The sequence below is a fragment of the Esox lucius genome, chromosome 7 (assembly GCF_011004845.1).
Source record: "Esox lucius isolate fEsoLuc1 chromosome 7, fEsoLuc1.pri, whole genome shotgun sequence".
Taxonomy (NCBI): domain Eukaryota; kingdom Metazoa; phylum Chordata; class Actinopteri; order Esociformes; family Esocidae; genus Esox; species Esox lucius.
Genome location: NC_047575.1, coordinates 17,481,994 through 17,495,977, shown reverse-complemented (window position 1 = coordinate 17,495,977; position 13,984 = coordinate 17,481,994). Strand labels below are relative to the sequence as shown.

Genomic DNA, 13,984 nt, shown 5'->3' with positions numbered 1-13,984 from the left:
CTTCTTCAAAGTGATTGTTGGCCTCTCTCACAAGTCTCGTTGTTTGAGTGTTGAGTTTTGAGGGTCAGACTTTTCTTGTTATTGCCTGGGTGGTGTGATGTTCCAGATATACTGTGCTCACTGGGATATTCAGACAGTTGTTTACCCTTTCCCTTATCTATGCATTTCTTTTACTTGATAATCTTATTTTTTCTTCAGACTCACAGCCTGACAAATTTTATGGTTCACAGGGAGTGGCAATTGGTAGGGGTATTCTGTCTATGTTAGGGCACAGGGTGTGGCCAATGGTAGGGGTATTCTGTCTATGTTAGGGCACAGGGTGTGGCCAATGGTAGGGTTATTCTGTCCATGGTAAGGCACAGGGAGTGGCCAATGGTAGGGTTATTCTGTCCATGTTAAGGCACAGGGAGTGGCCAATGGTAGGGTTATTCTGTCCATGTTAAGGCACAGGGAGTGGCCAATGGTAGGGTTATTCTGTCCATGTTAGGGCACAGGGAGTGGCCAATGGTAGGGTTATTCTGTCCATGTTAGGGCACAGGGTGTGGCCAATGGTAGGGTTATTCTGTCCATGTTAAGGCACAGGGAGTGGCCAATGGTAGGGTTATTCTGTCCATGTTAGGGCACAGGGAGTGGCCAATGGTAGGGTTATTCTGTCCATGTTAGGGCACAGGGAGTGGCCAATGGTAGGGTTATTCTGTCCATGTTAGGGCACAGGGAGTGGCCAATGGTAGGGTTATTCTGTCCATGTTAGGGCACAGGGAGTGGCCAATGGTAGGGTTATTCTGTCCATGTTAGGGCAATGTCAAGCTGGGAATTTCCACAGCCCTTGGCGTTGAACACTTATGCAAGAAACATATTTCACAAATACTTTAAACTGTCACCTTAAAATAAATGATTTTGAGTTTCAGTGTTTTAAAATAAAATATCAAACAGAAAGAAATGTCAATGTATCATTTGTAATTCAGTTTTATGAGAGAATTGGTCAGCGGTCTGAATACCTTTGGCATTCAAGTAGATAAAACTTTGAGGAATGTATAAAACACAGTCAGAGCCAGTAAATCTCAGGGAAAATAATTATACAATAATTATTTTGCTGACTATGGCTTTTCTCTCACCAGCACACAGCTCCCAGTGAAAGGCAATCAACTCAACATAGTTTGTCTCAGTTGTCAGGGGAATGCTCAGGAGGGTTGTTCCTAGAGCTGAGGCTTTACTTGGCAGCAGCAAAATGAGTCCAGTGGGGTGGGGGGTGGGGGGGGTGTATGCCACTGTGCCATTAACACACTCACACAAACAATGCACTGATAATGTTTGAAATACTCTTCACACAAAGTTATTGTCACACAAAATACAAAGATCGACCAGAACAAATATTTTTATTCAAAGATATATTTTCACAGTCATAATAGACTTCAATAGATAGCCACGTCTGCTTATGCTGCTTTAAGAGTAACAGCAAATGACTGCCCTGAAATGAAATGTGGTGCTTTATTCAATGACAACCATCTTCCCATAAAGAAAATCAAATTTGTCTGGAGAAAATAATAATTGTCTTGGGAGTGTTTTTTTTCATAAACTATGTTAGCTGCTTTGAATTAAGTTAATGGGTAAATAGTAATCTGGAGAAAAAAATTGGGTCTCTGCAAAAGAAAGTTTGAGTAAAACTGACCTAGATGATTCCACATCAGTCCCATTCTCAGAAGAACAGTTGTAACATGGGATTAAGGTCAGTGTCTGGAGCCCTAGATACAGGCAGCACTGCTGTGGATTACTGAAGCTACCATAACAGTGATTAAAACTCCTAACCAGGCTGCTTGGCTAGCTACTATTATTAGCCAAAGGACTAATCATGGGACCACACTATCCAGCAATCCAATAAACTGCCAAAGCCAAACATAGCAACCTGCTCTATATTTAAGGTCAGTTCAGCTTCAGGGCTACAAAGCAGAGGTGGTCTGAGGTACATTACATCACAGTGTGAACTTCTAACACTATCCCAGTGGCAATAGTTATGTAAATACTGTACTATAGAATTGCATGTAAGAAAAAAGGAGAGACTGAACAGCGTCAACAGTGTTGTGTTTGGCATGTGACTCCTCAGCCACGGCATGACACGATGTATAATTGATGGGGATATCACTCATAAAATAAATACAAAATTGGACATCAAAAGATAGAAAAGGTCACCCCAGCCATGTTGGTTGGTGTAGTGCACTGAGACAAACAGTATAGCTACAGAATGGAATAGGCTGGCATACATGCTTATGAATAACTGTTCTTCTACAACACAGTGATGATAACTGCCTTGTTAAAAGTCACCCATAAAATGTATGTAAAAGCTAATGGACTCTCTAATTATACATCACAGCTGAGTTTCACATCACCACAAGTCCAAAACACTCAGAAACAGACAGAAACATTTAAGACCTCATCAAACAACACTTTTGTAAAATACCTATCTGTCAAAATAAAGAAAATGAGGGATACAATGAACGAAAGTACTTCTACACAAGTGTTGTTCCATCTTAATTAGGGTCATGTACAAACAATTGGAGGCATGCCCAGCTGCCCATTACTTTGACTACCTTTAGAGAAATGGAATATAATGATGAGATATTTGTTAACCCCATTTTGCTTGGGACTTCACGAGAATCTACTAAAACACAATCATATTCTAGAGACAAGCATCAAGCTCCTGACTAATCCTTTCTTTAGATTGGTGGAAACAGCTCGTTATTTGAATGCTTTTGTCAGTATTCTTTGAGGGGTGCTGATGTCAACATTCTGAATTCAATGGAGTGCTTTGCTAGGCCCATTGATATACATAGTCTTGAATTTCAACAGGGACAGCACCAAAATCAAGTGCCTTTTTTCTCAGAGCTGCCAGGATGTCTCAAGCACAATACATCAGAACACAACAACCTAAGCATTTCAAATATTCTGTTAGATCAATTAAGACTCATACAACTTTTTACCATAAATATGTAGTAACTGGTGAACATGGACCGATAACTCTTCCTTGCTTTGGATCCTACACTCAGCTACCATCAGCAGTTCCTACTCTGGCTACAACAAGAATTCTCAGTGACTGAAAGAGGTACGATTGTTGGGGCACATTTGGTATGAGCCTCAGACACAAGGTCCACTAAACTCACGTATGTTTCCAAAATGTGGGGAGGGAATAGGAGGAATGAATCCATACTTACTCTCCAGGAAGTTGGCTGAGACAGGGTCAGACATCATTATGTGGGATGACAGCAGCTTATAGACCTCCCCATGCTCGCACTCAGGGAGGAAGTTCAAGATGTTTTGGTCCACCATATCTGACTGATTCAAAAGTAAATATGTGGGGGTTTTAGTGTCTATTGTCCTTCTTGTCCTTTTATATGTCACGCTATAATAAGGTATAGTAAGAACTATATAATTTAGTGGCAGTGTCCTAATTAAATTCAGTCATAATGTGTTATATTGATTTGAAGGGTCAGATCAAAAATGGAAGGCTAAAATGTCCCACATGATACAATCAGACACATGGTGGTTTCAAGCTGTTAATAATACCAAATCCTTGTTCACTGTCGGTTTTTCATCCCTTCTAATTTTACATTTATGGCCATGCCTCTCTGCAGCCCCCATGTGTGTCTTTTTCATATACAATATGAATATCCAAGAATGTAATCAAACCTTTTTATCATAACCACAGGGGATGCGGTTAAGATCAGCCTGTCTTTCACTTACCGGTAAATGACCAGTTAGTGAAGACACACTGTCGGACACATATATAATGTTTCCATCCGTTGTTATTGCAATGAGGAAACCATCTAAAGCCTGAGTGAGGAAACAAAGTCATTATTTCTCTGTCAGCTAATAAAATGGTTGTATCTTACATTTGTTTCAGTACTTCGTTCATAAACAAAGGTCATAATATTTCAACATTTCCACCAGTTCTAGCTAATGACTTCCTTTGACATCACTGCATATCAGATGTCAGTGGTGCTCAGCTGATCTTTACCTCCAGCATCAACTGGGTAAACTCCTCATTACTGAGGAACGAAGGCTTCCAGTCTTGCCGGTTCTCACATGACTCTGTCTGTGATGTGATTTCTGAAACAGAGAAGAGAGACAGCAGAAAAAGGGGTGAGATAGATATGTTAGCACTAAACATTCACATCCAGGGTGCCATTACTGCCAAATAAGCTAGTAGTGGAAGGATCCTGATTAATACCTCTGAATAGACCCCAGTGGTAAAGCGGTCTCTGAAAACATAGGAGACACATAACAACAGAGGAAGAGAAGTTACAAAATATCCCAGATCCGGAATGTTTCTGCTTAAAGGCCACCTCATAAACATTGACAGTTGTTACATTGAATCTAAAAGGAGAGTGAGTCAAGGTTTGTCTGGGTCAAGCTTGGTAGGAAGATGGGCTACTTGTAAACGTTTCACTCTGTCCCATCCAACAAGTAACAGACAGCTATTGTCCGACACACTCCTGATTCTACGTTTCTCCTCCAACCCCTTCTAGGAGCAGAGATGTTGTGCATGCTAGGAAAAAGGCCCAAGCTGCATGCTCACACACACGACAGGTCAGCAAGAGACCAACAACTCAGACAACTGCCTCACACTTCCTACCTTTCTGTTTCTGCAGGAAGTTGATCGTTCTCTGGAGTATAGTGGACTTGTCCATCTTGCGTGGATGGCCTTGGCCCTGCAGCATGGTACATAGCTCCTTGATGAGCACATTGAATTGGTCTCTTCTTTTCTTTTCCGATTTGTTACGAGACGCCCTTTAATAGAGAAGATGATATATGTACAGGATTAAATTTATGAAAACATACACTTTGAAACATCTAGCATATATACAGCCTTAATGAACTATTCAGAAATGGGTGCATTTGAGCTGGAGGTCTTCTTCCACCATAGTTTTCTTAGTGGCATAGGTACAGTGTCCTTTCAAAACACTTGTCTATGTGCTGAAGTTGTTGAGATAAGAAATGACCTTCTCTAGACCATAACATTTGAAATCTCCAAATCTGCAATGTACACACCTTCTACAATGTGATGCCAAAGTAGGACTGTGTCAAAGAAATCTCTCATCTCTCATCCTCATATACACATATACACATACACACACACACACACACACACAATACCTTTTTGCCCTGTCTTTCTCCTCTTCATCCATCAAATCATCCACACAGCTGCTTGTGCTAGAGGGAGAGGAGGACGTGTTCTAGTTTTAATGTAGACTGTATTCCTACAAACAGACCTTTGCCCAGATTCTTTCTAGGGCTTTCACAGAGAACTGTACTCAACCAAGGCCCTGTATATATTCTTAAAATCTAGGATGACTCCAGAATATTTCAATATACAAACACAATGTGTATACTACACTCACATATAATTCACAAAGAGAAGAAAGCTACATAAATACTTACTCCCATTCCCTCCGGCTGGATGGACATAGAGATCCAAAGTCAGAAAGGTTGTCCATACTCACTCCCTCTCCCAGCCAGGCCCTATCTGACGTCTGATGTAACCCATCCGCGACACTCTGCTGAAACCTCCTGGAAGAAGCTAGTGATCACCTGCTGCTGCTTACCTCTTCGTCTTTGAGCCTGCCACAGAAACAGAAACCTGCGGAGGACGATATCAATGTGGGTTTGAGTAAAGTGGAGAAATGTACAACACTTACGCCGAAGGTAAACCTCTGGGTGTATTCATCATAGAACCCATTATACCTTTCATTCGATTAAACTGCAGATTCGTTCAAGTGTTCATAATTGTATTACAAACAGCAACAAGCATGTCCCCAAGAAGATCCTATTTCCAGTTCTATTCTAAACAGGTGTATCTTATTAAACCTTTTCTAGAATAGTGATTTTCTCTTAGCTAAAACAGTGATTGTGAAAATTAAACAGCAACAATTCATATAATAGTGTAAATCTTAATAGTAAAATACAATTAAAAACAATCATTATTATTACTGCTATAATCTTTTCATCCAGACCTCATGCATATCTAAGTAAATAAAATCTCAGTGAGTGAACTCATTACCAGAAGAAACAATTATTCATGTGTGATATAAGAGCGCTGATTTTCCAGTGATCAGCATATACTAAAGAATAATGTGCTAGCAATGACAACCAGGAAAGTCCTGTTGAACATGCAGGATGCTGCATTATGTTTGAGAGATCTAGTGACCTAGAAAAGTCAGAGAGTCAAAGAGGCAGAGAGAGCAGCTTTGCTAATCCATCACAACAAAGAAAGTGAGAGTTCCCTATTTTAATCCGTTACAAAGGAACGGCTATCAAAAACAAAAATATTTTGGGGAACAGCAGTTTGTCTGAAGCTGGCTAATAATTACCAAATGTTGTTTTCACAACCAGACAGCTAATAAATCCATTATATCCAAGGAGGAGCCACTGACCATGTGGTCTAATGTGAGGAATGTGGTTGACAAGTGGGCAGTTCCAGTATTATGGAAATCACATTTGCATGCAAAATAACAACTTTGATGTCTTACAGAACACACAAACAAAACAAAAAGGAACTGTGTTATACTTTATTTTGAGAGTCATGATGTCAATTTGTGAATGCATGCTTTACAGATACAGTCTTTACAGATAGTCATACAATCAACAAACTGTTGCTAAATTTATTTTAAAGGCTATGTTTAGAATGAAGGTTATGGGTAGTAGATAGTAATGTGTTAATGATAGTCTATAGGGACTTAATAAGGTGTTAACATTAAATAGTTGATGCAACTAACCCCATGGGGAGGCATCTTACGTCAGTAGCTGGAAAAAATTGCCTTTCCTAAAAAATTTATTTGATTAAATCCTAATTAATCTGTCAACTGTAGCCATTTATTTTACTTTATAATATGTTACCCTAAGCATAGTCATCTTCATCATACAAAAATAAATAAATCACTAAACGTTTCTTTATTGCGTCAGTAAATAGACATTGATCTAATGGGGGGTGTCTTACCCCAAACTACCCTACCACACCCCCTTGTGTCTTGTTGCTTAAATATATATCCAAATAGTTTGGTTTTCATTTGGAATGTTTGTAAAAAGAGAGCAGAAGGCATAGCACCATAGATTTGCAATAATGGCAGGTTGGCCCTAAGCAAGGTCAGACACCATAACACTGTTTCCCAAACCTGGTCCAGGAGCCACAACTGGGTGCAGTTTGGTTTTTGTGCTAGCACACAAACTTGACCTCATGTTTAATCTGACCAGGGGCAACAAAGATTAGCTAAGGGTAAACTAGCTATATGTATCAGCAGCTACATACAGTAAACCAAGCAAACAAGCCAAAAGGAAAATGCAGCCGTATTGGATGATTTGTCCGTGGTGGCAGGTTATTCACCACAAATGCGTTCTTGTTCCGAGGCCTTTGAAATGCAGAGATATAATCCACCAGTATGGAACGGTGTTTGGGTCTTTGCGTCTCAAATTAACATGGTCAATAACACAATTTAACGTTTTGAATAAGCCTTTTGACCAATAAGCACTTGAATATGAATTATCTTTACATAATTGTTTACGTGTACATACTTTTTTTACACATAGGGATTAAACGATCATTCATAATGCATTTGTCATACTGTTTCATAGGTACGTATGTAATGATTCCAGGGCAGTTGCACACCAGTCATTGCTGGAAAAGCAGACTACAGTACTTCAGTCGTGGCTAGAAGGAAGGGATAAAACTCACATTCCCTTCCCCAAGGTAGCTAGTTTATATACGATGCTGTTCAATACTAAGCTATTCAATTCTGTTCTTCATTATCAAGTAGTTACAGGACGACGTTCATGCACATGTTAACTGCATCACCCATGTTGTCCCCCACTGACAAAAGCTAGCTAACAGGGATTAGCTTCTTCACCATTTTTCTCAAACAGAATTTTTTTTCATTTTCACTGCCTAAGACTGCTTCTTCCTTTACTGCAATTAAATGAACAGATGTCAGTGGGCATGAAATATTTTGACCAATGTATGAATTATGTCTGTCTAATTATAAGGTATACCATACGTTCAGTAACTCATACAGAAATGGCCTGATAAGTGGCAAACATGGATATTACATTTCACATAGCACTCTTCACCTAAAGATGTTCAGTAGAGGAACATGGAAATCCAATAAAATGTAAATGGAATCATTATAAAATTCCTCCAAAACAAGAGGTTGTCATAATACACTCCAAAGGCCAACAAATAAACCAGCCTGACAAGGGCCAGTTAACCAGGGAATAAAAGTCACAGTAATGAGTGTTAAAGGGGGCACAGGTGACAAAACAGATCTGGTCAATTAAGACTCATTTATTGAGGAACTTCTCAGCTGCAAGCTATACTTGGGATTGGGAGGACAGTCATGTTAAACTTACCAGTATCTGTGCAGGATTTCTGATTGAAAAAAAAAATAAAAAATCTGGATTTAACTTCAGGGTTGATATACCCTAACCCAGGACCGATCAGGACAGGATGTTAGGGGTTGTCATGGGTTGGTCATTGCAGAGTATGCACAACAAATAATTAATTTGCCAAAACTCTTTCCTATAAAAAAAGGGTGCTACCAGATCCAATGCTCTAGTGGATTCCGTTTCTGTTTGGATGGGGAACTGCCCCTTCCTAACTTCAGGCAATGCTCAAACCCTAAATCCCTACTCAAACTCTTCTTTCTATCACATGTGGTCTCCTCTAGGCTGTCATACCCAAACAGGCGAACAAGCATAAAAATTATTATCTGCCCTTGCATCACAATGGTGGAATTAGCCCACTGAAAAATGATTTTTTTGTTATACATAAACAAATAAGGCCAATCAATCTGTGAAGAGTCTTACTCCTGAACTTGTGCTTCTCTATGATTAAACTAGGCAGCTAACCATCCCATTGACTGTATGGTAAAAATGTAAAACAACACCAGGGAGTATACCACCATTAGCACTCTAAGAAAATGAGGGGTTTAAATAATTGCATCATATCCCAGCATTAAACAGGGGAAAATACATTAAAATAATAAATACGGTTTCATAAACTAGGTCTGCTTAGCTACCCATCTCCTCAGGCTGCTGACAGTGGAAGAAGTCACTATGGAAATGTCAAGTCAAAGATGAAAATATTATATTAAGTGAAAACCAATGTAAAACCGATAAAAATTGGCCATCTGGATGTGTATCATTTTCATAAAGTATACATACTTGTAAAGAACAGGGAAAAGTATATTAGAGAATAGAGACTCAGCTTTCAAGGCACTGACTACACCTTGAAACATGATATAGAGCTGGCTGTACAGTACAAGGTGTATGTTTCCAAAAAAACTAACAATGTCAAGATTCCCTTGATTCAATTAAAATAATTTGCTAACCAATCAGTAACCTCAACCAATCACATGCAAGTCCCGAAATGCATGTTTTAATAAAAATAAATATTGTTTTAAAATTGCATCACCTCTAAATAACGAACATTTATAAGATTGCAAGAACCATACTTCTAAATCCCCCCCGGAAACAGAACTGTCTCAGGGGAATAACATAGTATTCATTAACATTTCATACCAGTTACCCTATATTTACATTTTCATTTTGGAAACAGTACTCAATCCTAAATGTATTGCCTGTACGTTTTAATGATCACAAAACCATAGTGACACACAAACCACAAATAATTTAAAGACACATACCTTGACAAATAAATGTGTAAAGATCCATAGGGTTGCTCTATTTTTCCAACATAGCCCAGTTCACTGGGCAACTCTGAGCCATGTATCCTACAACAAACACATCGCGAACAGACCATAACTTTGCATACAAACGTTGTGAAAGATTTATTCGAAATGCAGTTGAAGTTACATCCTTATTCAATACATACGCTACACAATATTTCGAGAGTAATCGGTTTCAGTTCAATGCGCGATTTATTTTATTTTCCCTGTAGTGAACATCTTTCATTGGCTATCCCTTGTAAACAGGACTGAAGCGCTCTGAACAGGGGAAAGTAGGTCAGCCGGTAGCTCAATAGATAATGATATAATTAACAACCGACTGTGAAACACTACACTAAGTGTATACATAGTGAGAAAAAACGTAAATCGGAAAGTGGCAATTTATTAATGTAACATTATTGAACTGGCTAACCTTTATAATTATTAAAATGTTGACTTTCTAGGTGATTTTAAATATTGTAGCCAATACCGGTTAGTGCGTGAGGTGCATGCTTGCTTGTAGCCGCTGTAATAACGTTGTTGTTGTACTACGACCTACAGCATTGTAACCTCAAAGGTCAATATGTAATACCAAAGTACATTATTTCTATAAGATCTGTCACTATTATATGAAAATATCTTGCCCAGACATGTAGAGCCTAATGCTATGTTATAAACTCATAGTCACTAGATATCTATGCCGTTGCTCTATAAAGGGTAAGCGTTGCAAATTATGTTCATTCAATTTACCAAGTGTTTCTGTCCAATCAGAGTTGATTATTTGGATATAATCATAATTTAAACCCACCCGGTAGGTAGTCAGTAAAACATTGTACTGCACAAATGCTGCATCTTCCCAAAAACAATTTGGAATATGAAATAAGGATGTACCAAAGTAACAAAACAATAGTGTTATAAAATAAACACAACCACACACACAATTTGAAAACGTTATTTATTATAGACACATATTATAAGTAGTCACGTTCCTGTGATTTGTCTTTAATAACATTACAGATAGATGGATTCATGCCAAGTCCAATTTAAGCACTGTATCACATCCTTTTAAGTCTGTCCCCATAAGCCCACTGCCTTTTATCTGTTATCACATATCTGTATCCTCAAGAAGCCATAAGAGCCAGAACTATTTATCTGGCTGCAATAAAACCTTATTACTTTGTTTATTTGAGGAACTGAACATCATGACACACACAGAGCACGTTTTGACTTTCAACTTGTTAATTAATTAGTAACTTATAAATCCATAAGGTGTGTCTATCTGAATCAGCGGTGGAAGGTGTTAATTCAAACATGAGCTCCAAGACCTACAGTATCTACAAACTCAAACTGGAAACCTTAAGAAATATTGTGCCACACATTTACAATAAGAGATGGACTGTCTTTCAAAGACAGTAAGTCAAACCGATGCAGAAAGAAAAAGATGTCCCTTAGTATGCACATTCAGAATCTCCCCATGGTGTGAATATTTCTCTCAGTGATAGTAAAGAAGCTGTTTTAACATTTCCTGAAACCTACTGGTAACTTTTTCAGTTTCAGTAAACATTTACTAAATAATAGTACTTTAGATACCAGCAATTATTCCAATTGTTACTAGTTGCTATTCTGTATTTACAAGTCAAATTCACATTCTAAATAATGATATCAAAAACTGTAATAAGTATTATTAATAACGACAGGTTCTGATGTTGACCACTATAGGCTAATCATCTGCTAATTATTAAAGACATTCTGGTACTGGTCTGGCAGTCAGTCGGTGGGTCCTAAAACGCCACATACACCAGTGTGCTAGGAGTTCATTCCATGGTAACATGTTGCTGACGAAACTCTGAGGGTGACTTCAACAGAGTGGTTAGGGGTTTAATAAACACTCTCTGTATTACTTGCAATTTTTGGTCCACTTTTAAAGATGCAATATATGAGGATTGACCACTGGTTTTTGCACTGTTGAGCCAAAAACATTCCATGAAAATTGTAAACTATGTCATGTACTCTATGTGTCAATTTATAACCCATGTCATCTCCCTTTAAAACTTGTAATTGTATGCCTAACTGAGGTATGATAACATTGGAGGGATGTCTCTGTGGTGCCATCTTTTCTCCACTTCATGATGACTGTCTTCACTGTGTTCCATGGTATATCTAATGCTTTGGAAATTCTTTTGTAGCCTTCTCCTGACTGATAGCTTTCAACAATGAGATCCCTCTGATGGTTTGGAAGCTCTCTGCGGACCATGACTTTTGCCCTGAGATGCAACTAAGAAAATGTAAAGAAAATCCTACTAGAACAGCTTAACTTTATTTGTGATTAATCAGAGTCACTTAAAATGATGGCAGGTGTGTAACGACTTCTATTTAACAAGTTTGAATGTGACTGGTTAATTGTGAACACAGCCACATCCCCAGTTATAATAGGGTGTGCACACTTATGCAACCAGGTTATTGTAAGGTTTTTCCATTTTTCCCCCTCGAAAAAGTCAGTTTGTTTTTCAATTGAATTGTTCACATTATAGGTCACTTTAAAAATGGAAAAAGTTCTGACATTATTTATCTTTGTCTCATTCTTTTACATCACAAAAACCTGACATTATAACAGGGGTGTTTAGACTTTTTTATATCCACTGTAAGTACAATCAATATTTCATTTTTTTTATTTTCAATAAATTGGCACACATTTCTAATAAAAGTATTTTATCTCCTTGGTCTACTGATCATCTGATTCTAACTGTACTGTAACTAATGCCATTAGCTACAGTTGTCCTAGCTCATGATAAACAAATATGTACACATGAGTCTATTGTACATGAGGAAATGAGGAAAGACACACATTTATTATACAATGTGCAAGCCTGCAATTAAGGTGACCTGTTTTTTATTTAACTCTGACACTTGTTTTTTTATCAAACAAAAAATATAAAATGATAGCACAATTAAAAATCTGAGGCAAGCTGGCAGTCAAGAGCTTTTATATTATGAGCTACAGTAATTGTTTTCCAAATAACGTCATTTTAGTTTCATGAATATGTGAAACAAGAATATGTAACATGAATATGTAGTAACTGTGGAATAATGTAGCCACTATTCTAAAAAGGTCTATTTTACAGCTGCTAAAAAGGCATCATTTTAAAAAGTCCCATGATTAATTTATAACATATATTCACATGTTCTTACCCCTCACATCTTTTTGCTGAGCCTGTGGATTTATTTTTCATCTGAAAACAATATTACAAATATGGTTTCTATTGTTCATTTTAAACCAAATGTACAATTGTAAACTAAGGAGTAGTCTTGGTTGCTGGCTCTTAGAATCCAAATATAGTTACACTTCTCCATTAGATTACATACAATTTTTATACTTGACACAATCATGAAAACATCCTTCGACAAAATATTATTGGTGTCCAACATAAAAGTTTGGACACACCTACTCATTTAAGTTTATTTTAATGTATTTATTTACTTTTATTTATTCTACCACATTGTAGAATAATACTGAAGACATCAAAACTATGAAAAAAACACATTTGGAATCATCCAGTAACCAAACAGAGTAAAAAAAAAAAATCTTAACACATTTATATTTAAATTCTTAAATGTAGCCACCCTTAGCCTTGATGATAGGTTTGCACACTCTTGCCATTCTCTCAACCAGCTTCATGAAGTATTCACTCTCAACCAGTCTTGACTCCTTAAAAAAACTATTGAAGTGTTCCCACATATGCAAAGGACTTTTTAGCTGGAATTTCCTTCACTCAGCGCTCCAACTCATCCCAAACCATCTCAATTGGGTTGAGGTTGGGTGATTGTGTAGGGCAGGTCATCTGATGCAGCACAATCACTCTCCTTCTTGGTCATATAGCTCTTACACAACATGGAGGTGTGTACTGGGTCATTGTCTGTCACCTGAACTCTGTGAAGCATTCATTTGAGCTGCAATCTGTGGTATAGTAAATTGCTGATTTCTGAGGGTGATAACTCAAATGAACATATCCTCTACAGCAGATGTAATTTTGGGTCTTCTTTTCCTATGGCGGTCCTCATGACAACCAGTTCATAATAGCATTTTATGTTTTTTGTGGCTACACTTGAAGAAACTTTCAAAATTCCTAAAATTTTCCAGATAGACTGACCTTAATGTCTTAAAGTAATGATGGACTTCTCTTTGCTTATTTAAGATGTTCTTGCCATAATATAGATTAATACAGGCCGGTCATAAAGATGGTCTTTTGTATACCTAGCCTACCTTGTAACCCGTTTGA

The 13,984-nt window shown here is 37.8% G+C and overlaps 1 protein-coding gene across 5 annotated transcripts in view; it reads right to left on the bottom strand.

Annotated features, from left to right (window-relative positions):
- npas2 (neuronal PAS domain protein 2) overlaps window positions 1-13,984 on the bottom strand; it is a 46,438-nt gene that overhangs the window by 14,178 nt on the left and 18,276 nt on the right. For 4 of the 5 annotated variants that reach the window (XM_010895422.4, XM_020048540.3, XM_010895421.4 and 1 more), the window contains exons 2-7: window positions 5,434-5,632; window positions 5,149-5,205; window positions 4,628-4,782; window positions 4,010-4,101; window positions 3,736-3,825; window positions 3,207-3,327 (exon numbers count right to left, since the gene is read on the bottom strand). In XM_010895422.4, coding sequence (XP_010893724.2) covers window positions 3,207-3,327; window positions 3,736-3,825; window positions 4,010-4,101; window positions 4,628-4,782; window positions 5,149-5,205; window positions 5,434-5,489 — 571 coding nt within the window. In that variant the 5' untranslated portion in view covers window positions 5,490-5,632. Of the gene's footprint in view, window positions 1-3,206; window positions 3,328-3,735; window positions 3,826-4,009; window positions 4,102-4,627; window positions 4,783-5,148; window positions 5,206-5,433; window positions 5,633-9,686; window positions 9,997-13,984 lie in introns of those variants that run through there. The other variant, XM_010895419.4, reaches the window with a different exon arrangement.